This window comes from Hirundo rustica, chromosome 7 (assembly GCF_015227805.2).
Source record: "Hirundo rustica isolate bHirRus1 chromosome 7, bHirRus1.pri.v3, whole genome shotgun sequence".
Lineage (NCBI taxonomy): Eukaryota > Metazoa > Chordata > Aves > Passeriformes > Hirundinidae > Hirundo > Hirundo rustica.
Window position 1 is genome coordinate 14,156,736 of NC_053456.1, and position 25,666 is coordinate 14,182,401.

Consider the following 25,666-nt stretch of genomic DNA (forward strand, 5'->3'; position numbering starts at 1 on the left):
TCTCTCCCGGCCCGCCTCAGCCGCGCCCGCCCCCGCCGTGTGACGCGCGGCCCCGCCCGCCCGGGGCTCGGTGCCGAGGACGGCGGAGCGGTGCCGGCGGTGGCGGCGGTCCCGTGGCGCGGACAGCGCGGCACCGCGGGCGGCAGGTAAGGCGAGGGGGGCGGCTGTCCGATGTCGGTATCGCCCGGGTCCGACCCCGAGGGGCAGAGACCGCTCAGCGCCCGGGAGGGGTCGGTGCCTCCGGTGGCGCCGCGGGATCGCCGCTGCAGCCCCGCAGCGAGCGCCCATCTGCCCGCAGGCGCGGGCTCGTCTGCTTGCGAGGGACGGGTCGCCTGGGTTTTCTATTCCGCTTCGGGTCACCTTCCCCGTGGACGCGGGCAGGCGGCCTGAGGAGCAGCGGGAGCGGAGCCCCCGGGAGCCGCCGGTGGGAAGCCCGGAGATGTCACGGAGCAGAGGAAGGTGCTGGTGTGCGCCTGCCGCGGACCCGCGGGCGGGCAGCCCTCTCTGCGGGCATGGACTCTGTCGGGAAGAGGCCGTGAAGGCTGAAGTGATAGCGTTTACCATTGTCCCCAGCAGAGTCATTTCGGGCTAAAATGCCTTCGTGGTGGTGATGCCTGTCCCCCCTCTCCCGGCCCCCTTAAAATGTCCTTAAGTAAGCTCAGTTGACACAGAGGGCGGGCAACATTATTTGCTTTTCTATCAGACAGTGAAGTGACAGAGCATCTTTGTCCGTCGCAGGTGATTTTAACCAGCGCTGATGTGCCCAGCAGCATGTGTGTGCACGTTCAGCGTCTTTCCAGGCATCTCCTCTGTCCTTTTCAATAGAAGAGATGTTTGAAAGTCTCAATTTTGTCTTGTTATTTTTGCCTTAGGAGAGTTGGCTAATGTGAGAAGAGAGTGAAGGGTTTTTCTAATTTTGTTTTGTTTTCTTTTAAAGACATAAAAGTAAAGTGGTAGAATCACTGAGTCTGTTTTGGGATTCTCATTTGTGAAACAAATTTATTTACTTTTCCAAAAGCATGTTTTAAGGTTTAATACTTTAAATCGAGGACAGTTTTAGGATAGCATCTTTATCTTGAAGTTCAGTGTGTTTCAATGGAATCTGTATACCCTCCTTTTCAGTGTATGGGAGGGAAGGCACGGAGAAGTTAACAGCGTGTCCAGATTCATTCACCAAAGGGTGACAAGACAGGGGTGGATTTCTGCATGGTGATTTAGGCTGATAAGGCAACCGTTAGCCAAAACTGCCCTTTTCGGGTGGCTCAATGTTTGCAGAATGCTTCGGTGTTTAAAGCATTCCACTTTCTGGGGGGTAAACGTGAAGCACTGTGACACTGCAAAAAAAAAAAAAAAAAAAAAAAAAAAAAAAAAAAAAAAATCCCTCACTTTAATTATCTTTCCCAGTCTGAGACTTCACAGATCCCCATTAACTCTCTCTGGCTGTCCTACATATCTTAGGCAGGCCGTATCAGAGCAATCATTAATTAATCCCAGGGAGAAGCACTCATCTGTGCTAGTGAATTAGATCTTCATATTCCAGCCTGCCTACCATCCCAACCGAGCTGCGTGGCTCCAAGGAAAATCCAGTGGGCCTTTCTACTCATGTGACCTCCTTGACTTCAGTGTTCTTCCTGGAGAGCACTATCAAAGAACTTTTCTTCCCTATCAGAATATATTGGTTGGTTTCTGGAGTTTCCCCAAAGCCACAGAAATGCCAAAAATAAGGGGCTGAACACATGACTTAAGGTTCTGTGAGTGATGGGTGGGAGGAGAAAGGGGCAAGGCATGAAGACTGTAGAGAAAGGAGGAGGGAAAAGGAGAAATCCATTCCTTGGCATTCAGTGGAGTGTTGCCCCTTCTGGTACAAAATGCATCCACAAAAAATACAGTTGGGATAACCAATGCTCAGAGACATTTTCAGCAAAGCAGCGGCTTCTGTTCACTGTTGTGTGCATTGCCTTTGAACCAAGGATTCAAACTGCACCTTTGTGTGAATCTATTTGACCCCAGTTATTGAAATTCAAAATTATTTAAGCTGAAAGTAAGAAAATCTTATTAATTAAAATTGATTTTAATCTCCTCATATGCTTGTACTTTATTAACCACAGAGGAATGCTACTTTTATTGATAGAATTAAAATATGTTGGTTTGTTACTCCACACAGACAGTGGCAAATTCAGTAAGCATACAGCTTTTGCATATTGATGTTACTCTATAAACTTAATGTTAAGATTCTGAAATTTTATGTGTTAGAAAATAATGTCTGATTAGGCAGCTTATTTTTCATTTATTTTTTTCAGCATATGTCAGCTTGCATTTAGAAGAAAATAAATCTACATTTAAAGCCTCGGAGTCTTAATTTTTGGTTTTTGAAGTTAACCATATGACTTTTTTCTCCTTGGTATAATTATCACTTTAAACATCGACCATTCAAAAGTCAAAATGACAAAAAAATAAATAACTCAGTAGTTTTTTTCCAGTTGTCAGCTCCTTTGGAGTTGTAGGATTAGCATATGTCTTTCTTGAACATCTACTTTTTTATTTACATATTGGAGAGGAAAGCCTAGATTTCCTGTTTCTACAGCTCCCAGATTGTGTCTTGGCTTTGAATGAAGTAGTTCAATTTATCGAGATGAATAGAAAACACCGCATTTTCAGAAAAGGCTACTTTTGTCCAAAGCTGACGTTGTGCTTTGCCAGCCTATGGCTCAGCTATTCAGCTGATGACTCCTGTTAGTCCAGTGTGCTGCCATGCTTTAAAAATCCTGGTACTGATATGTACTGCCTTGAGAATTCCTTATGGCATGCTATCCTTCAGGTGTCTGTGCCCTCCTCTAACTCAGAATCTACATTGGCAAGGGGAAGGTCTCAAGAGTAGTTAAGTACCAACCTGAGGTGAGAAAAGAGATGGCTCCAAACAGGAAAAAAACCTCCACAGGGTCCAAACCCTGGGAGAGGTATCCCTGGGGTCAGCACTCTCACAAGGAGGTGAAGGCAGAAGAGATTTAATGAAAAGCATCTTAGTTCCAGAAATAAAATTTTAAGATTCGAGACAGTTTCTCATAGAGGATTTCTGCTACTTAGCCTTTAGAAAAATGCAGGCCTGCACTCCAGTAGCCTCTGCTTTCCCAGACCCCACTCTTACGGGTGCTCCAGGTTCATATTTTTCTTCTCCTGGTATACCAAAAACCACACAAAGTATCACAACAATAATTTCTTCCCTCCCCATACCTATTACAAGAAATGCTTGGACTGAGCCAAAACCAAATGAAAGCTGGCATGAGTTTGTGTCCTTACCTTTCTGGACCTTTCCATGGGATTATGCAACAGGTCTCTTTGGAAATCCCTGCTACTTTTACCTCCTGTCTGTAAATTCTCTCCTGAGGCTGCTTTTCCTTTCATCATCTCTCAACAGCAAGTGAGAGCCTTTCTGTTTTGTGGCTTCTGGTTTCCATGTCAGAGCAGCCTGCTGGTCAGCCCCAGCTGATGTTCAGGCTTTCTGGTCAGATTGTCATTTTAGGGACTTCCTCTCTGAAAAAGCACTTTACTCTCAGCCATGTCCTGGGGGATTTCAGTCTAATTACAAGATAAACAGGATTTTACAATCTTTTATTATTATTATCTCTAGCAATTTCATTCCAGTGGTTAAAAAAAATAATAAAAATGGAGGAGATAACAAGACAGACATCCCACTCAAAGCAGTGTTTGCAGTGGTGCAAGATAAACAGTATCAGCATCAAACAGTTTGAAACAGGTATGTAGATAGATTTTCTAACCAATCACACAACCTGCTAATACTGTACTCATGGTACTGAAGCATTCACTTGTCTGCAATTCAAGGTGCTGCATTTTTAATATCCTGGCATCACAGGTCTCTATCTGCACTTGTATCCAATCACAACTCCCCTGAGCCAAGTAATTCCTGGCTCAGTATCTCTGCTGGAGATACTGTCTAAATATCCTAGATTATATTTACTGTGCAATGCATTAAACAATCCTGAACCACTCCCAGGGGAATATTCTCTCTCTGCAGTTGTGCTCTCCAGCAACTCCTGGGGTTGCAGCCAGGTGTTACTCAGAGAAAGCTCTGATTTGAAGCCCCCAAATATCTTGCCTAAAGCAGAACCACAAGATTTATGTAGCTTGTTGTTGGTATTTTTCAGATAATGCTTTCCAGACTGGATTTACAATTGAGTGTATTTTCCATTAGGCTGTATGGCTGCAGCTGCTTCCTCTCTAATTGCAGGTATTTCAATGTGTGGTTTCTCCTCATTTTGTCAGAGTAAAGCACCGGGGTGCTTGATCTTGCCAGCAGAGAGCAGGGCAGGAAAGGGGACTGAGACTGAGATGCTCGGGGATCTTCTTAGTAGGAAGGAAGGAAAAGGAGCCTGAGGTGTTAACTAGAGTCCTTGCTTCTAGTAAAAGTCAGAAAAGAGTCCAGCATGCATTAAAACCTTCTCTTGAGAGCACTGCATGATGGAGGTCTTGGAGCTCTTCACTGGTGTCCCCTGCCAGGTCTGCAGCAGAAGTCCTGTGTTAGCACAGGTGCTTCACACCCACCACCACTGCTGTTTCATGGCTTTGAAGCAGCTCCCAGTGTTTCTTACTTCCACATGTGTCTATATATGCTGTGTAGAAGGTGTTTTCTCTGCACTCTGGTGTGGGAGGTGAGGGGCTCAAAGCTCTTCAAAGTATTCATGTACTACTTACTTTTTACTGTTTTCTAAGCATCAGCTTGGATGCCTGGAGGGGAGGAGACACAGCTCTGGTTTGTGCATACTGCAAGTGCATCTTCCAATCCCAACCAAGGACAAATTGGGTCTTAAACGATGAAAATAGATGCTACACTTGATGCCAACCTAAAGGCACTGCTGTGGAGGCAGGATGTTTGACTAAAGTTGATAGGATGTCATATGTTCCTGTGGTACAGTGTAATCCAGCAGTGACCTGGGGGATGGGGGTGGGATTGCAATGAGCTCCTGCTGTTTCGAGATGCAGGATGTCCTGTTTTGGCAAATCCAGAGGTGAGGGGTAGAGCAGGGGAACAGAGAAAGCGTGCCTCTACAGTTGAAATCTATTTTTTCCTACAAAATTTAGGGGCTTCAGTTGAGTTTATTCAAGGCTCATATCTAAATCTATCTATCTAGTTTGCTTTGAAGATTTCAAACTTTCCATTTCCAAATCAGACTCCTTTTTAAAGCCTTGGTTCTCTTTAAAGGCTGATGTGCCCATGCCATTCCTTGACATTTTTAGCATAATATAATAAACATAAAGAAACATATATCATCCATGTGGAGGCAGTGGAAAGCTTTGTGTCTTTTATCTCAATTCCACTTTCTTCTAGCAGTCTGTTCAAATAAGTGGGAAGATGAGGGCAAGATAGCATTTCAGGCTTTTGCTCCAAAAAAGGTAGACTAGTACAGTTGGGGGATTCTTTAGAAGTTGCTATGCAAGAAAATTGATTGGCCATTCCATTTATTGTAAATTAAAAATGCTCAGCTATTCAGCTATGCTGTCTTCCAGTCTTCAGTAATAAGTGATCTACACAGCAGTTATTGTTCTGTGACATTTGGAAAAGTTATGGAATAGCAAAGGAAAATAAAAAGAACTGATTCATAAAACAGATACTCTGTAAAATGCCCTTGACTTTTAAAAATATCCTTGGAAAATGTCATTCAGAGACAAGATAGTGATACTGTGGAATGCATCTCCCCACTACTCTTTTTTGGTGTTCTGTCTGTATCTGTAGACTGCTGTCAGCAAGCATTTGGTGTCTCATGGAAGAGTGGAAGGGAGAGCAAAGGTCCTGAGCCACCCAGCATGGCCCCGGGAGCCAGGAAGCCCTTAATCCACCCCCAAGCAAGTCCAGTCTTGCTGCAGCTCCAGTGACGGTCAGCAGCTGAGCTGGGCACAGCAGGTTTGGCTCGTGGTGTGGTGCAGGGCTGGCACTAATGGCACCTGCCAACAGGCAGGAGCTGTGGGCCTGTGATCAGCTGCAGGGACTGGGCAAACTTGGGTCTGTCAGTGCTTGCCCACGCCTCCCTTTGCTTTTAGCTTGAGCTTTTAGCACCCTCTGCTCCTGAAGGGAAGGCATGGAGCACTGGGGACTCCACTAGCAAACACCTGTAAAGTTTTTGGTGACTTGGGTCATTTTGCTGTATTATCCCCTCTGCTCAGGTGCTCAGTGTCGTCCTCTGCTTTTGGCAGTCCAGCTTGAAGTCTGCTCCTTGCTTGGAAGAGTGCCCAGAGCATGGTCATTTTTCTTGTTTCTCTTTCCAAGAAATGATAGTGCTTGGAAGCCTGTGGATTAAGCAGGGAGGGAAAGATGGGTGTGAACTTTGAACCCTGGTGTTTGTTTTCTTTTACCTTGCTGGGGTGGCAGAGGTAGATGTTTTCCTTTGTGTTTCTTGCTGTTGTTATACAGACACTTAATGCAGTCTGAAATCAGCCACTGCCAGGAGGGGTAGTTTTTCCCTCCTTCCTTAGACATTCCTCCCTGTAGAAGGAGCTGCTTGGTGAAAAATCTGTATGTATGGCTAAAAATAACATTTTATTACTTTCAGTGAGATAAATCCCCCTGTCAAGCTCGCCAGAGGCTGCACAGACCCTGGTACTGATAGGAAGGAGCTGTTCTTGCCTCACCATCTAACATACCATTCATCACAGCCTTAAGTATTTGCTAGTTTCAAGTAACTGCAATCTAGTTTTAGCTATTTCACCATGAAATGAAGAGGAAACAGACATCCTCTGTTTTAGCAGGTAAGGATTCATATGTGAAAGATAATGTGGAGTCATTTAGGTATTTAAAACAGATCCAAAGCTGTGGAGGGAGCCTTACCATGTGGCCCTTCCCCTACATAATGTGTGAATTAAATGTGCTTTCTTATACATGTCTTGTCACGTGTTTTTCTAAGGCCTGGGGGCTGCATGTTCTGCACTAGGCCAATGCATTTCATCATCACATGATTGGTTGGTGACAGACAGATCTGTCCTGAACATCTGGATGCATCTAATACCACCTCTTTTTCATGTGTACAATTTGCCAGCAGATAACCCCTTTGAAAATACTAGAGACTGGAGAAGATCCTTTGGGTAACATGCACGCTCAAAACCACACACGTGCACATGCACAAAATCAGAGGTGGCGGCTGAGTGGAGATGGTATTGGGATGCAAGGTTATTGAGTAAAAGCAGCAAGCAAGGGAAGATCTGTGGCTGGGAAGCTGTCAAGGTGTGTCTCTGGGGTAGATTTCCCTTTGTTTCTTCCCCATACTGCATAAATAACAGTGCTTCTAAAGCACAGGTTGTTTTCTTGTTTCTGCAGACAACCCGTGCAAGATGTGAGTGAAGACGCTGTGCCAGTTCTTCTTACGTGTTGTGCATTTTATGTGACTATAAAAATAAAAAATTATTCTCCTTGCTGCTTACCGTCTACATTTTTTCCTCTCATGTCTGAGCAGTCATAAAAAGGTTACTTGTGCTGTAGCAGGGATTTAAGATCAGGGATTTTATTAGCTTGCAGGAAGGCTCTTCCTTCCCGTCTGTATTCAAACCAGATAATTTCTCTTCTGTTAGCAGCAGGATCAAACCCTGAAAACCAGTGGAAGGAGCTTCCTTTGACCTAAATGGTGCAAGGCCAAGCTTGTAGGCTCCCGTTTTGTGTGTCAAAGACTATTACTGTCACAGGAAGCATAAGCAGCCATAGCTTTCCTGCATAGTAACAGAAGACTGTGCTTCTAAAAATTACTCTACAAAGTTTCTTTGCAGAGCAGGCTCCCCAGGGTTCTCCATCTGTTTTCATATGGAGATTAATAACAAATTCTTTGGCTAATAAACTGCTCCTTGCTCTCTCTGAAATATGACCATTTCTTTTCCTTCCCTCCCATGGACAGTTATTAGATTCCTGTCTGCCCCTGTGCTCCCACGTGGGAGGCATCACTAGTATGAGATGCACAGCAATTGTTAATGTTTCAGCTCCATAGCAAGGCTTTTAAAGAGTGAAGATTTTGGGATGTGGCTGAAGGAATTGATGCTGTGGTCAGCTGTGTAGTGCTGAGGGCTGGCCTTATTCTTAGAAGTAAAAAAAAAGAAGAGAGGGAAATTAAGCTCTTTGTACACTGCTGTGATTTCTGCAAGAGCCCATTTCTTGTTTGCAACTACAGAGAAAATATTCCCAGGAAAAATGGCTTGAACCTGTTCAACTCAGCAGCACTGCTGTGGGATGTAGGGCTGATGGTGGTATTTTGAAGTGCTGTATTCTGAAGTTCTGGACCAGCTGGCAGGGGATGTTCTAGCTGCTTTATTGCAGGAAAAAATATACATGTACAATGAGAACAGGCATAAGATCAGGAGGGATGTTTGTGATCTTCAATCTGACTGCTCCCTGATGCAAACCACAGGACTTCCCCTCTTCTGGTCAAGTACAGGTGACCAAAATTCTGCCAAGATAGCCAGTCTAGATTTGGAAGCTTCCCATGACACTTTATCAGCCAGTGATATATACCAAAGGACACCTACACATTTTGTTAAAACACCTACCTAACATCTGCCCTGGATTTGCATCTTTCAGCTTTTTATCTTGCTGCATCCTCCTCTGCTGGGTCACAAGGATCTCCTACATGCTTTTGGTTTTGATGTCGACAGACTGACATCTGATTTTACCTTCTTGTGCCTTAAATGGAAAAATCTGGGCTCCTTCACTTCCTTATCCCAAGGGCTTTGATTAAGCCACAGCAACAGTGCTTCTTAGGGGCTTGTCCCACCTGGCCCGTTCCCTCTCATTTTATCAGCAAGAGGAGAAACTGAGCTGCCACTCTCAGATTACCCTGCTGAGGAGGTGTTTCTAGTCCTGGTGGTAACTCACAAAGGCAGTAGCTGCTATAGTGGGGTGGGAACATCAGACATAGCAAAAGAACTTGGGGGTCACAGGCATCTTCTGGTCATTAATCAGCATTCTGCCTGCGTGGTGAGCCCAAGAACAGGACACAGAGTGGCAGTGTGTATCTGTGAGAGATTCAAAAGGGACATCACCTTGTTCCTTGCACAGTCCAGGCTGACATAGTCCTTGGATGATATTAGCTTATCATCCACAATGAGTTTAAGCAAGGCCACAGCTAGATCAACTTCAAGGAAAAAAAAAAAAAAAGTCCAACTACAAATATTTGCTTGTAGCTTTGTGTTATTTTTAAATGTTACTAAGTCATCCCCTTCTCAAGTCAGTAGGGACTGATCGTGGAACTACAGCCAGGAACTTTGGGAATCTAATCAACTTCTGTGTCTCCAGATTTTTAGTAGATTATTCCAGAAGTAATGCCTTTGGTTTCTCTGCTTCCAGGCCTGTTTTCCTCACTCTTGGAAGCAGAATCTTACTGTTGTCTCATTAGGCTCAATCAGGTAATTTTGAGGTTTTGTAGATGCAAGACATGAGGTTTTACAGCTGATTTTCAGAGAAAAATGTTACAGCCTATTGTACTTCCTGAATGAATTTACTACAAAGAGCCAGTTTATTCCATAGCATAAATTCTTTCCATTTATCCCTCAAGGCATTAAAAAAACCCAAAACCAAACAAACAAACAAACAAACAAAAAAACGAACAAAAAACCCAAAACAAGCCAACAAATGAAAGCTTACATGAATTTCTGTTTTCAGTATGTCTCCTAATTTAGGCATACATATTTTATGGCAGGTGTGATGGCAATCTAAACAAACTCTTTTCAGCCATGCTGCGGAGCTAAAAATATTGTATGCCCAGTGATTTAGAAGTAGTCTGGCTTCTGGGGTATGCTAAATCTTGAGGGGTTTTAAGTCCATTTTATGTGTCTTCTGATCATCAGGGAATTTTCTCTAATGCACAAAAATAATCTGAATTGTTGAATTCTTCAAGGCTCCATAGAGCCAAATGGGCACAGTCTTAGGTGTTAAAGTGATACAAGTTTTGTGGGGGTGTGGTGTGTGTAAGTGTGAGTGTAGGAAGCATGAATAGTTGATCTAAAGTTCTGCATAAAATTTCTAAACAGACCAGCAAAATCTTAAATCTGTGGGAAGACCAGGACCATACTGCTGAATTTTAAAATGCTCAATTTTTTTCTGTCATCCATTCAAGTAATACTATTTCCCCAGTATTATGTAGGCTATAAACCATGATACCTGTGTTTCTTTGTTTCCTGTTAAAGGAAAGCCTCATTTACTAAGTAGAAGCTTAATTATTGGTCAGATGCATTCTTTTAAATACAAATGTTCATGTAAGTGTTCAACAGAGCTCTTCACAGTTGTTAAAATGTTACTCATTGTATTCAGATTTGTACCTAAATGCTTCATGAATATTTGGCAAAGTTCGTTTCCTTAAATGTTATGAAATCTGAGAACCATTAATCCTTTTTCCATTTTCAAGGAGCAGGATTTGCCTGCCTCGATGCATGTTTAATTATGTGGTTTTTACTTAGGTGGCTTTCCCATGGCTGACAGTTTCACTTGATATCACTGTTAACTTTGCTTGAATAAGGAGCAAAAATTTATTTTTGTTAAAAAGATTTGGGAAGACTTGTCTTGTTTTCTCTGTGCAATCAGAAGAATTTGCTGTGGTTCCCAATTCCCTCTCCAGCAAAATCATCTTAATAATAATTTTGCTTTAAATCCACTGTATATTCTGTATTTTTAAAGTATGGCAACACTACATATTGTTGAAATTTGAAACAACACTCATTTTGACATAATTTTATTAATTTTTGTAATATCCTTGCAAAGGGGAGTAAATCATTAGACACTCAAAATGAGAAAGGCTGGCACCAATATAGCTGTTGTAATGATGGACAAGCACAGTGTTCCTGTTGCAGTTGTCTGTAGGCCAGTCCCTTAAATCAGTCAACTTCTTTTTCACCTATGGTTTCAGTCCTTTATTCTGATGCATTTGGGCCAAAACTATTTTCTTCTGTTTGTTTCCAGCATTGGAGAGGAATGTTAAATTCATCCAGTAAGCTGGCTGTGTTTAATCCCTTCTTATAAATGTTAATACTCTTTCCAGTAGCTTGGGTTTGTTATGGTGAAACCTAGACCCTGAGGATCAGTATAGATTAGATACCACCAAACATGTATTCATGTAAGACAGCTGATATTCAGGACGGTAATAGAGGTCTTCAGATGACATTTAAACCAGTTGGAAGTCACCCTTTATAGGAAAATTCTGCCAATCTTTTCTGCTTGGTAAGACAAAGACACTTTTTGAGCCTTCTCTCTCATTTTAGGCTGGGAATGGAGTGCATAATTTGGCTACCAGCAGAGGGACATCTTACCAGAACAAAGCATCCATGGGACTATTGTTAATCAATGACTTCTAAGTGCAGAATTGGTGCTGTTGGATTGGAAACAGGTGCTACAAGATGCCAGGTGAGGTGACTGAGAGCAGCAGTGGGATGGAGGAGACTGTGCAGAAAGACAGCAAGTCTGGAGGCCAGAGCCCTCGCTGTGGCACAATGAGAAGGGCTGTGGCAACCACCGTCACCTTTGATGGGGAAGCCACAATGGACCGGAGGAAAAAGAAGAAGAAAGAGTCCCGCCCTGAGTCAATCATAGTGTATCGGTCCGAGAATGACAATAAGGTGGAAGAAGAACAGGCGGATGAAGAAGGAGGGGAGAGGAGCTCTGAGGAAGGCTCCAAGTTCCTGGGTCAGTCTATGACAGATGGTATGTAGCCCTGAGAACACTCACTTTACAAAAGCTTTTTTGATGCCATCATGCTCTAAGGTCAAATGGAAGTGACCGTGGGACCAGCCTTCTCCAAGACTGCAGGCAAAGAGAGCTTGAGCTCCTACATGAAAATGCTCTGAAACAGAAAGCATTACAGGCTGATTTGGGATGTCTCCTGCAGTTCTTTGCAAACTTTGGCTATTGCTACACTCTTAGTTTTAAATGTATGTGCTGCTGGGGGTTGATGTGCTGGTTGCAGTGCTATGCATGCATTAAGCCAATGATGTCATTCTAAGCCGTGATCAAGCTGCTGTCCGTGCCTGAACAACTGCCTGTTAGGTGAAAGGATGGAAGCAGATGGAGTTAGTGGCTCTACCTTTGATAGGGAATTTAACTCATTATCTAGGATTTGCTGTTGCCTTCTGTTTGTATACACTCACCATGGCTTCCTCTTGAAGGGTGATTTATTTGGCAAGGTCATCATGGGATATCTTTGAGTCACTTTCACTTCTGCTCTCTGTCCTGGGTACCCTTGCAGGGAAGAAGTGTGGGAGGCAGGTCCTGTGGTTAAATACTCTTGTGAGTCAACAGTGCAGGCTGAGAGGGGCTTAAATGCTCCTGGTCCACTAGATACACCAGATTCCCCCATGATCCCAGACCCTATCCTCATTACTTGCCTGCTGCCTTCCTACTGTTGTGGAGCACTTTGAGCTGCTCAGCCTCTTCTTAAGAATTTCTGAAGACTTTCTTCCAAGCTAGTCAGAATTAAGACCAGGAGAAAATATACTGTAGCCCCAAAGAGGAGTTTATGGCCAATACCACTGCATGGCCCATCCTATGCCAATGTCACTTGAAAGCTGAGGCAGTCCTTTGTAACTTTAACACATATACCAGCACTGTCCAGTTTGGTGCCTCTACTGATCTCTTGAAATGCAAAGATAATTTTATGAGAGTTTGTTAAGTTTTTCTAAACTTCAAAAATTAATTTGGGTTGAGATAAAATGCAAACATAAAGTGAACTATGAGCTATTCAGGTATGATTCCATGTGTGGATGTGCTTATTCCAAAACAAGAGTCTCAGTGATATTTATCTAATTAATCCCAAGTGTCCATGCTGTACGGGAATAAATCCATTAAGTAAACAGAGAAAACAGGCACACCATTTTCAATTGAGTTACTCTGTCTCATCTCATACTTCTGTACTCTTTCAGCACTTTCACTTCACATATTGTCCCTAGTGGAGATGCTGGAGTTTTCTTCCTTGTGATTTCCATAATCTGGAATTCCTGTCTTTTTTCCTCATAAGCTCTTCTTCCATTCTCTTCTGTGCTAATTTTCTTCATACTGCATTTCTTCTTGTCTTCCATATTTTTAAATTTGTTTTTAACTGTAACTCCATATGCACTAATTATCTTTGGGTCTTTGAGGATTTACACAAAATACTTCGTACAGAAAATAAATCTGATGTAGATGAGTTTATCTGTGTTGTAGGTGTCTGGAACATGCCTTTAGACAGCCGATATGTCACCTTGACTGGAACAATCACCAGGGGAAAGAAGAAGGGTCAGATGGTGGACATCCACGTCACACTAACGGATAAAGAGCTGCAGGAACTGGCTAAGTCAAAGGAACCTCCTAAAGAAGATGTACCTGAGAAGAAGAAGAAATGTGATGTTGGGTTAGACAGAGGACCCCACATCATCCTCTGGACCATCATCTGCCTCCCCATCATTTTTGTAGTGTCCTTCGTGGTTTCATTCTACTATGGAACCATTACATGGTACAACATCTTCTTGGTGTACAACGAAGAGAGAACCTTCTGGCACAAAATCACCTTTTGTCCCTTTCTGATTATCTTCTACCCAATTATAATTATGGTCGTTTCTTTCTCCCTAGGCCTGTATTCAGCTGTAGCCCAGGTAGCATGGTCCTTTGGGTACTGGTGGCACGCTGTCAGGGATATGGAGAAAGGATTCTGTGGCTGGCTCTGCAGCAAGCTGGGCTTGGAAGATTGTTCTCCATACAGCATTGTCGAGCTGCTTGATTCTGACAATATCTCAGGTAGTCTCTCTGGCAAGAGCTCTGCACAGGGGGTTGAGACCTCAGCAGTCTGAGCCTTTGTCCTGGATGACTATTTTGGTCATACAAGTGTTATCGCCTAGAAAATAACACACTGATTTTTTTTTAAATATACATATATATTTAAACACAAACTTAATGAATAAAATATTGGGCTGAGAGTCCTCTTTAAATGTCACAGAATGCAAGAATGCTAGCTTCACATGCTCTGGGTGGGGAGGTGCATGGCTTTCCAAGGATTTGTCATGTGTTGTAGCTAATTACAGCTTCTGGGAATTGTTAGAAAAATGCAGGTATGCCAGGCTCTGGCTCTTTGTGGAGTAGCAGAGATATATTATGAAAAGTCCACTTCTGTCAGGGTAGACTTTACTTTTCAGCAATGGGATATAGTAGTGATCTATGACAGTGAAAAGAAGTCTCTGCTCAGGAGCTGGGAACCCATTCAGAGGTGAAGGCTAAATTGCAAAATGTGTGATGTTCCTGCAGTTTTCTTAGAAAGGGTCCTTTCCCAGTCCTTCCAACAAGAGCAGCTAACTTAGGCAGGCTTAGACACTGTCAGGGTCCAGTGTCACAGACCACTGGAATAGTGGGAGAGGACAGCATGGCTGCCAGCAAAGGCAAGTGAGTTCTACACTGACCTCAACAGCCCCACTGCAGGATGGAAGAGCAGGGCTTGCTTTGTAATGCGATGTGGGGGGTCTGACGGGGCTGTCACCAAGAGCCCTCAAGTGGCTGCAGGTGCTCAGGTAGCTGCTTGGAACACACCTGCAGTGGATCTCTTGATATGTGCACTGCTAAGGAAGAACCATTTACAGGAGTCATACACAGTGTGCAGTGCAAGCAGTTACATTATAGGGAGGAAAAACCTGCTTTAAGGAGGTGCCTGCCCCTAAGGAAGGGGCGATCCATTTAAATCTCACTACAATGCAGGTGTGGACTTGCAGCACCTGGATTTAGGGAGGTGGAGTTGAAGGTGCTTGGGATGCGAAGGGCTCTGAAACAAGTTATTCTAGTTTTTAATTTGCTCTTATGGAAGAGTTGTTGGACCTCCCCTTTCAGAATGGGGGAGTCCAGAAGGTCACGTCTATCCGTGCCTCAGTTCTGGAAATCTGTGTCGCCTTCCCCACCTCATCCCTCGTCCTGTTTAATTATATGGAAGAGCAACGGATCATAATCCTCCTCCCTCATTGTCTCATTTTTGTAATGGGTTTCCCTCCTTTTTGGATTTTCCATGGCATCATAGTGGGCTTCCTGACCAGGCTGAGGCGGCCACCATAGGCTGGAGAAATTTTAATTGTCTCTTAAAAAAATGACTAGCAGAAAAGTTCTTCTTTCTCAATCAACTGTTGGGGTTTTGGCCTAAGAAGGAGATGAGCAAAATAAAAGAGAGGTATAGCAGATTCTAATGGGGGTTGAGTAACACATCTGAAACATGGTTAATTTTCTCAGTGCTCTAGTTCAGCTGGTGCTGCTGGAGAGTCTGTGAGACCCAAGGCAGAGAAGCCCACCATTTGCATACGTGTAGGTAAGTAAATCATGGCAAGCAGTCTGCCAGCTGCACAGTCACTCCTGTCTCCGTGGGTGTCTCACTTCCCCAGTCTCGTTGTAGGGGGAACTGCTCTAGTTTTAGGATGGTTAAAAGAAGCATTCAGAAGCTGGATTTCACAGGAACTAATGCTCTGTGTTGCATTTCAAGGTTGAGCTCAAGACTACACTGACTGTCCTGGTTAGAACATCTGGGAACTGGTGAAGTATAAACAAGTCCGTCTGATCCTCTAGTCCTGACACTGAGAAATAAGTAGTTCCTGCTGCATCCTTGGTCCCTGGGAGGTCAAAGGAGCCTCTTAGCATTGGCTGAAGTCCTAACAGTGAATAATGCACAAGTCAAATATCAAGAGCAATCCTGGCCCCGCACTTAACTGAGAAAGCAGTTGTGCTCCCTGGGCACTGGTAGAGCCAGGCTGTGTTTATTTCTTCCTACTTTCATTTTTTACTGATCAGGTCTTCCAAAGCAATTACCAACTTCCAGAAAAAAAGAAAAAAAAAAAAAATAGACACCAACCTGTGAGACAATGTCAGGTAGTTCAGTGGGATTCAAAGGGCTGGCATGTGCCTGGGACTGTTTGCAGCAGTGGAATGCCTTTCACAGGCCTGTTCCAATCAGGCAGGCTGATATGCCTCTGAATTAATGGAGATGCTGAGGATAAGCCATGCCAGTGCTGGCAGTCTAGTGACCCAGTGCAGCCATTCTGCTTAATACTGCTCCACATGGAAATTGCAGGCTCCCACATGGCTGGAGGGTGGGAATAAGTGATGCTTAACAAGCATTAAGGAAAAGGAAGGTCCACTGGCAAGTGTTCTCACGCTTTGCTTAAAGGGACACTGCTGGCATGAAAGGGGTAGATTGTGTATCTTGGCCCCAGCATGCAGCACACAAGTTTGGGGAAAGGATGGCTGGCAAGTGTGCATTGCTGCAGAGGGAGAAAACCCAATTCAGCTGTCACTGCCAAACAGCAGCTGTTCAAAGCTAGACGAAAGGCTGGGGTCAGTAGCACAAAGAGCCTTCAGCTTACAGAGGGCTGGAATGATAAATACCAGCTCATTACAGAATACATCCATGTGAAATGTCTGCTGAGCTGCAGGATTTGCTTTCAGGATTGCTAACAGCCCGCTGGAGTGGAGACAAAACCAAATCTGTGCCTCTTACTGCTATGTAGACACAAAGGAGTGTCAGAGGAGTCATAGTGCCCTCCCTCTGCAGTGGCAGGTGTGCTTCTGGGTTTGGAGGTCACATTTTGGGAGATATTCTGGGACAATCCATTGTGTGTTTTCTACTTCTTTACACTTAACTAAGCTTGCATTGGCTCCTGCTAAATTCAAGGCATTCTGTCACTGATTTTGGTGGGGGCTATCTTAAGCTTGGGGTTAGTTCTGGTGCTTGGGGTTAGTTCTGGTGCTATTTGTAAAAGTTTAATTCAGACTTTTCTCTAAACAACTGGATAGCTTTCTCTCTTGCCCATTGTCCTCTGTAGCAGTTTGCCTATTGCAAAGTATATAATCATTATCAATTGTAAAAAAAAAAAAGCACAAGTTTTTGTCTTGTTCTACCCCTCTTTCAGAAACTCACAAGTAATTTCTGCTTATGTGCCACTGTCAGCCTGCAGGGAATTCCAGTTATTCTGATTGTTGAGTGTGTTTCTGGCTGCTCTAGTCTGGGTGTTTTTTAAGTAAAAATACTGTTTGCTGATTGTTACTTTTCATTGCATTCCCTTTTCCCATCCTTGCTGGCCTGGGTGGAGAATAAAGATATATGTGGCTTTACAGGAGTGTTGCTCTCATGCTTCTGTTTGACTTTGTGTTAAAATCAGTGCTGTGGGACAGACACAGTCATTCTATGCTGATAATTGATTAGAATTCATTGTATTTGAAGATCCACTTTAAAGTGTATCTGAAATGGGTCTTAAGTTCTACCCCTTGTTAAACGGTGCCTATCCAGAATTGTCATATATCTCTGGGGCCTGGGTTCTTTGCTTTTACTTCATAGCTCACAAATGAAAACTTTTGATTTAATTTTACTCATTAGGTATCTGTTTAGCTTTAGCCACAAGGATCTAGGGGGGGGGGACACACTTCCATACCATAATAGGATGTACTTTTAACTCTACAAACATGGTTTGTGTGTCTGTGACTTGGAGCTGCTATTCACAGCTCTGCTGGGAAGATTTCTTACAACCCCTGGGTACTTCAGGCATGTCTCTGATAAGTCAAAGGAGAATCCACCACTGCAGTTCTTCAAGGTATTTAAATATTAAATGACACCTTTGGATCTCTCCCACATAGTTTTATTACAGCCCTGCCCTCCTGCTGGCACAGGGAAAACATTTACTTGAAATATTCTTTCTTCTAAGGAGCAGAGATGGATCTTCAGAAAACCCAAACAAAATTCCTAGCTGAGGGCTAGCACAGCTTCAATAAAACAGCTCTTTGAGCCAAAAAGCTACCTGCAGGTGATTCCCTCAAACTGGAAGAGCAACAGCTGGAAATAACAGGAAGGTGCTTTTGGTTTGATGTGTGCTGCAAACGCGGTCAAGGAACAGAATTCCTTATGTGGCAGATGTATGCTGAGGACTTCCCACCTCCAGTGAAGAACATAATGAAGGACACTCAGCTTCCTGGTGTGACAGGGTGAGAGGAAGGTAGTGGGTTCAGAGAATTGGCTCATTAGCCTTTGCAGTTCTCACTTCTGTTTTGCAAGGTAATCATTTTATAAGATGATGGTTATCAGTGAGAGACTCCTATTCAAGATCTTTGCATCAGGCAAAGCACACCTGTGTGCCTGCACCATGTATCTCACCAGGGGGAGAGGAGGTGCCAATTCTGCCTGCTGATTTACCCACCTCATTCAGTTTCTTTGAGGACCGAAACAATAACAGCATGAATGTGCTTTTATCCCCAGTAAGTCCCTCAAATTCACTCTTCTTGTCCCTCCAGCCAATGCTTTGAATCCTAAGGCCAGGATCCTGCAATTCCTTGCTAAGATTATCAGCAGAGGTTGCACCATGGATACTTTTAACCACCTCCCACAGGTACTTTTTAGAAGCTGAAACCATTAGCTAAGTAAAACTGCAATGCGCTCTTGCACACTGAAGCGTGAAATTACAGTAGCATTACAGAGGGAAAATATGGGTGCACAGCCCACAGTTCTGCACTGTGATGGACACAATTTGGCTCAACATTTATGCAACCCCTTTTTGTCCCCGGTAGGGAATTATCTATGGGATCAGTGCCCTCCCTGCTTCTTTCCAAGCACTTGGCAATGTGGAGGCAGTTGTATTAATGTGTTCTCATCCCTAGATTAGTCCATGCACATTTAGTCCCTGAATGAGAAAGGGAACTCAAAAAAAAAAAAAAAAGGGCAAGAGAGGTTGAATCAAATTCAGGAGGCAAATCCACTTGGAAACACAACTTTTCAATTAATTTGGTGAATTAGAATAGACATTGTGTTTTCTTGTCTTAACTACTAAAGCATGATTTCTCTTCCAACAGGCAGACACTTAATGATGAGGGAAGGTTTGTGATCGTGTGTTAGGTCCAGGTAATTTACCAGGGGGTTCAAAAAGCCCTCTAAGCATCCTTCCACATAACAGGTGACGTGTGGTTGCACGCAAACAAGCAGTCCAGAGAAACAAGGCTTGAGGGTCTCTCTGTACCCCCCGCTAGTCACCCATTCCATTAACTTTCAGTTCTCCTAATTTCATGTCATTACACGGTAGCTGAAGTCTGTCAGAATGCATTAAAATACAGAGAATGCTTGAGTCAGGCCAACCATGCATTTTTCCTTGTGTTAAAAAAATGCCCTTGCTTTTAGTGTGCTAAAACATAAAACCTTACTCCCAGAGTGCAGCAGCTAACATCCATTGTGGTTTGTATCCATTGAAATTAGATATGCCATGGATGAATTTGACCTGGACCCCCTTAAGATACAAATCTTAGATGTGATCTCCTTGTCTTAGATCTCCTTTTCCCAGCCATTTCTTCCAGGTGAAAACTTAGCTTAACAAGTTAAAAAAGGATAACTACTGATTTTGATAGTTTGTTCTGCCTGCAAATAGGATAAACCCCCCACCTCCCAGGCAACATATTCTCCCAGAACATGGTTCAGTAAAAGTTCCTGCAGCAGTAATGTATATTAAGACCAATATATTTGAAGGTGCCTTCGACTATCTTCACATATATGCCAAATTCTTTCTGCTCCTATGGTAATAAGGTAAGAGAATCAATTATTTCTACTACAAAATACCAGCAAAAAGGCTCATTAGGATATAACACAAATATAGCTTAATTTATTCTAGCCTAATTATCTGAATAACCTGCAGTTGTCAGCCAAACACCCCAAATATCATAAATAAACTGAGTAGCTTTTATAGCGTCAGTTCTGGGCATGAATCCAACAGCTCCTGGGGTAGTCAGCCTAAAGAGAGCATGCCTTTTATTTAGTCTTTCTTTCTAAAATGCATTCTTGTCCTGAAGTATGGAAGTGTCAGTTTCTAATGATGTACTTAAATGTATTTGTAGTGAGATGTCCTTATAATTACAGGCAATTACTATAATCTCTTTCCATGATAATGGAGGTTTTCCTTAAAACTTTACCCATACAAAAATGGCATGCAGAATTAATAAACACAAGCAATTTTAACCTTTAATAATTTATCCAAATGAGTTCCTCTGTGACCTAAGAAAGGAGCAGAAATAATTTGTAGTATCTGCATGTAGTAAAGAAAAAAGTGAAGTATTTCCTATAATGGGCAGTATCATCCCAAGGCTGACATGGTGTCATTGCTAAATGGTATCTCAGTTCTCCTGAGATACGTGTTGGTAGAGCTGCCTTCAGTGACTCACAGCGATTATAGCTCTGGCTTCTCTCTAATGCGATTAAACACTGCTGGAGGGATGGACTCTAATATTGAAACAGGCTCCAAGGCAAGTTTCATGGCACAGTGATGACTTCAGCTAGCCCCATGTTTACAGTAGGATTGCTCTGAGGCTTCAGTTCCACCCTAAAACCAAGTCTGTTTCGATGGCTAAATTTGCAATTTATTTCAATAGGAAGTCATAAAAAAGTTAATGTCTGTCTAAAATGTCTAGTACAAAAAACCCTGCAGAAATCATTGTCATCTTGATAACTCCCTTCCAAGGAATTTCTGCATAAAATAACTGACAGGGAAAACTTGAAGTTATTCTTCCCCTGCCTCTACATCTGATACTGTCACATATCTGCAAGTGTAGTGGGTTAGCATCCATTTACACAAATAGAAACCAAACCTAATCGCTTCTTTCCTCTCAAATATAAACTCCCTCCTTCGCATTGCTGCTTTGTCCCCAAAGCTGTACAAACGGGAAGCTCACGAGAATTAAAAGTTTTAGAACATGACGTCCCTCCTCAATGCTGCAACGCTCTATCTTGAAAGTGCAATTAAAGCCAACATTTTTCAAAAGAATTGAAATTTAATCCATTCAGTCTGATTTCAATCTGCTTCCAGGTGCAGGCAAACAGATAGAAATTTAAAATGGGATCCTCTCAGATCAGAAAGAGCCTGGTTTGGCAGCTGAAGACTCCTCATACCTTCTCACAGCTGAATGGATAAGGAACAAAATCCTGTGTTGTGAGGATTAAATTAGATTATTAGCCCCACGTGTGTGTGCATGCAAACACGCACGATGCTGGTGAGGGCAGGATGAAAGTAAAAGGCAGGATACTAAAGGCTTATCCTTGTGCATCTGCTAAGCAAATCCTTCGTGCAGTGAGTTATCCCAGCTAGCTTGTCCTGAACAATCCGCTGCACGAAAGCGCTTTCCAGAGACCCTGCAAACACAGCTGGATTGCTGATGGCTGCCAACAAAGACCCTGCAAACACAGCTGGATTGCTGATGGCTGCCAACAAAGACCCTGCAAACACAGCTGGATTGCTGATGGCTGCCAACAAAGACCCTGCAAACACAGCTGGATTGCTGATGGCTGCCAACAAAGACACGGCACAGGCAGCGGTGGAATAAAGACTGCGAAACAAAGGGCGCATGGAGAACAAGATGGATGAGATTCTGCTCCTGCAACAACCCCATCTGAAATAGCAGCAAGCACTGCATACTTAATACCTCTTAACAAAACACACGAGGTTTAACTTTTTTCCAAAAACTATTTAATACTCTTTTGCTTGGCTGTTGCTTTCCCCAAACCAAATACACCTGATGTGAACTCTCTGGTCTTCTCCAGGAACCCAGGAGCTCAGCTGAGCCCAACAATTTCTATTTGTTTGAAAGAAAAATCAGACCCTACACGGCAGATAGTCCTACAAAATGTAATAAACAAGTAATTTGTTGTAACAGATTTAACAACTAATCCAGAAAAGTCTGCCAGAATTGTTTCCACTGCAGACACATGTCTGGGGCTTTTCAGTTACTAAGCAGTGAGAAATATTTCCCCTCTTGTGATACCAGGCTGAGTGGCCCTTGCATCACTCCCTGCACAAATCCTTTGGCTAATCCAAGGATTTATAACTCGTGAAGCAATCCTAAACCGAAACACAGATTTTAGATGTAGGAAGAAATTTTTAAATCTACCTCCCTAAAAGGCAAAATGTAAAAGCTTCTTTCTTTTTTTTTTTTTTTTTTTTTTTTTCTTTTTTTTTTTTTTTTTTTTTTTTTCCCTGCTGTTACTGCCTAATTTTTGCCAGACTCGTGCAGAAATTCCTCTGCAGTTCGGTGATGCTTGCTGGGGGATGCTCCCTACGCCTGCAGGCTGCGGAGCTGCCTCTGCCTGGTGTTTGGGATCACGTTGCCCTCCAGTGGCTGAACTGAAAAACGGGGATAAAAGGCCACTGCAGTATTTTCCTCTGCTTTAGAAATACATCCAGAGAGATCTACACACCATGAAATTGCAATGGAAATACGAAGAATTTATGTCATGCTAATTTTTTAACATATGAATATAAAACTAATCCTTCCCTCCCTTCCAGTTCCTTGTAGATATGCAACCTGGAACAATCTTCATCCTCAGGGGTTCATGCTGCTCTTTCTCTGGCTTCCCAGGGCTATATAGTGGGCCATAGGAGAATGTTTAATGAGAAACAAATACATCATTTTGGTTTGTCCTTATATTTAAGAGTGTGGTCAAACCCCATTTCCACAGATTGTGCAAAGCAGTCTCTCAATAATAAATGCCACTGTAACATATATGTTCTTCTCAAAAACGCTTTCAGGGTTTTTTTTCCAATAGCATGTGACATAAATGCTGATAAACTAATATGTGGCAACAAAGGCACAATATTTTAAAAGATACAAAAGTCTAAGAAAGCTCAGTGTCCCTCTGAGCTTGCCCCTTGATTTTTTTTAACATTTAGCATAATGAGGCATTTTCTGTTTGGAAACTGAAACTCCATTCACACACTCCTGTGAGTGCTCAACATTTATGCAGATGTGACTTATCTCAAAGTGAGCACTAAGAAAATGTGATTCACACAGCCGGATATTACTGGTAAGAGACTTGGTTCAAGTGATACATAAATCATATTACAGGCAATCTGCTGAACAAAACCAGAGTTTAATTCTTAAAGTGACATCTAAATATCATAATCATAAGAATTTCCTCTTTCACTCTCTGTCTCCCAATTTTTGTAACAAATGAGGCAAGAGTCTCATGACTCCTTTAGTGCATGGCCCTAACTTTATCCCAATGTGTATTGAAATAGACCATGACATTGCTGGACAAAAAGTACCTGGTGCTGTAGTTAAATCTGTATCACAGTGTAGAGAAATACTTGGTTAAGGTTGGAAAAGAAACTTTAATGTCAGCAATTCCTGTTATTTTGGAGCTGGACTTTTACAACTTTAATGTTCTCTTTACTTCTTACAGAAAAACAAATAAGTAAAGAAAATGAAATTACATTAAACAGACTCCTCCTGACAGTTACATGAGATTCAGCTGGGATGAAACCTTTGGACCCGCAGCATATGCTTCTGCCTTTTGAGCTAATTAAATAATTGACAGCTCTGGAAGACTGTCCATTTACAAAGGTCATCTGCAATCAGGCAGCAACATAATTAACATCAGCAGCAAAAAGTGATTAGAGATAAAACAGGAAATGTCAGAGCGTGTTTAAAGAGTGGAGATGTTTTCAAATCAGCTGTGCCAGGTGAATTCCATCCAGGGCAAATACAAAACTGGCCAAAGCAAGCTTTAATGATTTCCCTTGAAAATCATGTGTGAGATTACAAATATAGCATCTGCTTTGAAAAGGGATGAGAGATGGCAAAAATGTCTGGGAGTTAGAGATTGTGTTCCAGACAGTAGAAAGTAGTATACCAAATAATTAAACCTTTATTAGGTGCTCAGAACATAATAAATAAAAGGAAAATGTGTGGGTGGGGGGTTATGTTGTTAAATTGTCCTTCCACTTTCCTTTTTAAGTAAGGCTTTGATGCTGCTTTAAATGATATTCTCTTGTGAAGGCTGGGAAGTGTTGTGCATTTTGGTGTATGACAAAATAGCTGTAAAAGCAGGTATAGTGATGTATCTTAAGCTGTGTTTAGTGGTTATTCCCAGGACTGGCCACCTTAGGCTGTACAGTGTCCTTTCATGACATGGCTGAAGACAAAATAGTTCTTAAGAGATCTGAATTTCACCAAAATGAGGGGGATGGCAGCACTGTGGCTGAGAAGATTAGAGCTAAAAATAAAAAATTATCATTGCAACTTCATAAATGGATTGAAAGAAGAAAGAAACCAGGATTGGACTTGTTAATATATGTGCCATCCCGTTCATTGGAAATAAAAAACTGCAGGTGGAAGAAGTACTGGATAGGCAGCAATTCTGCAGGGTAATACAGGCAGGCTACAGAAGAGTGTGATTCTCAAGTGTGACTCCATGATACTGTGGAAAAGGTAAAAAACACATGGCGGAAAAATGGGTTTTAAACACTGTTAGCCTGTGATTTCATGCTTTCCCTCTCTGTGGCACTTGATAAGGCCTCTGCTGCTGTATGACAGCCAGTGGAAGGTGTGTTTTTTTCTGCCTGAGAAATTATGCAATTACTGCATAATCTGGAGAAGGGGAGGGGACAGGAAAGAGAAAGCTGTAAATTCAGCAGCTGGGGCGAGGGGCAGTGAGGAAGAAAAGCACCTGTCACACCCTTGTGGGAGAGGAACTGCAAAGAGAGTCTTTGTCTCAGCTCTATGCAGAAGGATTTGAAGAGCCGTTTCTCCTCTGCAGTGCTATGGGATTAGGCGTTCTGGGTGTGCTGCCTTGAAGTGTAGTTCATCAACTGTAATCCAACCATTTGCCACTATTCAGGAGCCCCTGAGCTGGAATGTGCCAGGTAGGACACACCCTGAGTCAATAGAGTCTCCTTACTCATTACCTCTTCTTCCTATGTTTTTCTTTTGTGTTTTCAGGCAAGGCTGGATATGGTGTTGTATAATCTTTCCTATCTTGCTAATTTTCCTACTGCAGTAATGTCTTTGTTTCCTAAGAGGCTCATTTCTTTGCATTACATGAACTAACTGAAAATGGACAGAGCAGGTAGACCAACAGATGAAAACTGTTAAATCCCCAAAAAGATTTTTGGCAGTTATTTTTCATTTATTAAAGGAACAGTTTTTTAATGTGCCAAATGTTTTTGAGTCACATACAGAGAACAAGCCCTGTGGACTTACAGCTGAACCTCAAAGCCAAAGACAGTTTTACTTTAGAGAATGGATCTTTGAGGTTTTTTTACCTGCAGGTGTATTCCACAGAAGCAACAAAGCAAACACTGTGAGTTAGGTTTGCCTCCCTTTGAAGGGCGATCAGAAATCACTAAACAGACATAATAAATACTAGTGTTAGTCTGCACCACAGTTTTGGCATGTGCTTTCAAGCAGGTGTTTGGAAAGACCTCTTGGGAGAAGACAACTGCACACCTCACAAAGCCCAATGCAGGAGGATGCTAACAGATGTGCTTCCAAGCTCAGATTTGTTTCGGCTGCCAATTTCCCATCTACTTTGTCTTCTAGCTTGTTGCCAAGCCTGTGCTGGAGGAAATATAAAGTTGATTGGTGTTACAGCGTGTTTGCCCTGCTTCGTTTATCTGTAGAAAATTCAGTTCATAATTCCTCAGTTTGCAGTTAGCACCCCCTTTTATGTATCATCCCAGGCAAAGAATAGGTAATGATTGCAAAGTTAATTCTGTTTTTCTGTAGAAAATTGTGCTTCATGTATCCATTTCAATAAAGCTATTGGGCTAGATCCCAGATAGCTATGGTATTCATCTTTCCACCAGGCACTTATCCAAAGTTTTACCCTGCGGGTAAAGAGGGAGAAAGGCCAAGTCATCTTACTACTTTTACATTTAAGCCATTTACATTTGCTCA

The 25,666-nt window shown here is 42.6% G+C and overlaps 2 protein-coding genes across 7 annotated transcripts in view; both read left to right on the forward strand.

Annotated features, from left to right (window-relative positions):
• The first annotated feature begins 68 nt into the window (after positions 1-68).
• Positions 69-17,083, forward strand: TMEM169 (transmembrane protein 169). 4 transcript variants are annotated; one of them, XM_040070294.2, is made up of 5 exons: positions 75-146; positions 7,047-7,231; positions 11,242-11,680; positions 13,175-13,463; positions 13,580-13,744. In XM_040070294.2, the coding sequence occupies exons 3-5, from the start codon at positions 11,377-11,379 to the stop codon at positions 13,725-13,727; spliced, it is 741 nt and encodes a 246-aa protein (XP_039926228.1). In that variant the 5' UTR covers positions 75-146; positions 7,047-7,231; positions 11,242-11,376; the 3' UTR covers positions 13,728-13,744. The 4 variants fall into 4 exon arrangements, with proteins under 4 accessions (XP_039926226.1, XP_039926228.1, XP_039926223.1 ...); XM_040070289.2 differs by having other exon boundaries at positions 13,175-17,083; XM_040070290.1 differs by having other exon boundaries at positions 83-146; positions 7,050-7,231; positions 13,175-17,083.
• A 6,635-nt stretch (positions 17,084-23,718) lies between these two features.
• XRCC5 (X-ray repair cross complementing 5) overlaps positions 23,719-25,666 on the forward strand; it is a 54,549-nt gene continuing 52,601 nt past the window's right edge. Inside the window, exons 1-2 of one of the 3 annotated variants that reach the window (XM_040069615.2) lie at positions 23,719-24,199; positions 24,528-24,633. In XM_040069615.2, the coding sequence (XP_039925549.1) occupies positions 24,625-24,633 (9 nt within the window). In that variant the 5' untranslated portion in view covers positions 23,719-24,199; positions 24,528-24,624. Of the gene's footprint in view, positions 24,200-24,422; positions 24,634-25,666 lie in introns of those variants that run through there. The other 2 variants (XM_040069614.1, XM_040069617.2) reach the window with 2 other exon arrangements.

Excerpts from the sequence above, each read along its gene's own strand:
- TMEM169 (XM_040070292.2), top strand. The coding sequence starts at position 11,377 with ATGCCAGGTGAGGTGACTGAGAGCAGCAGTGGGATGGAGGAGACTGTG. Across the intron at positions 11,681-13,174 it reads GGGTCAGTCTATGACAGATG|GTGTCTGGAACATGCCTTTA; the intron begins GTATGTAGCCCT and ends TCTGTGTTGTAG.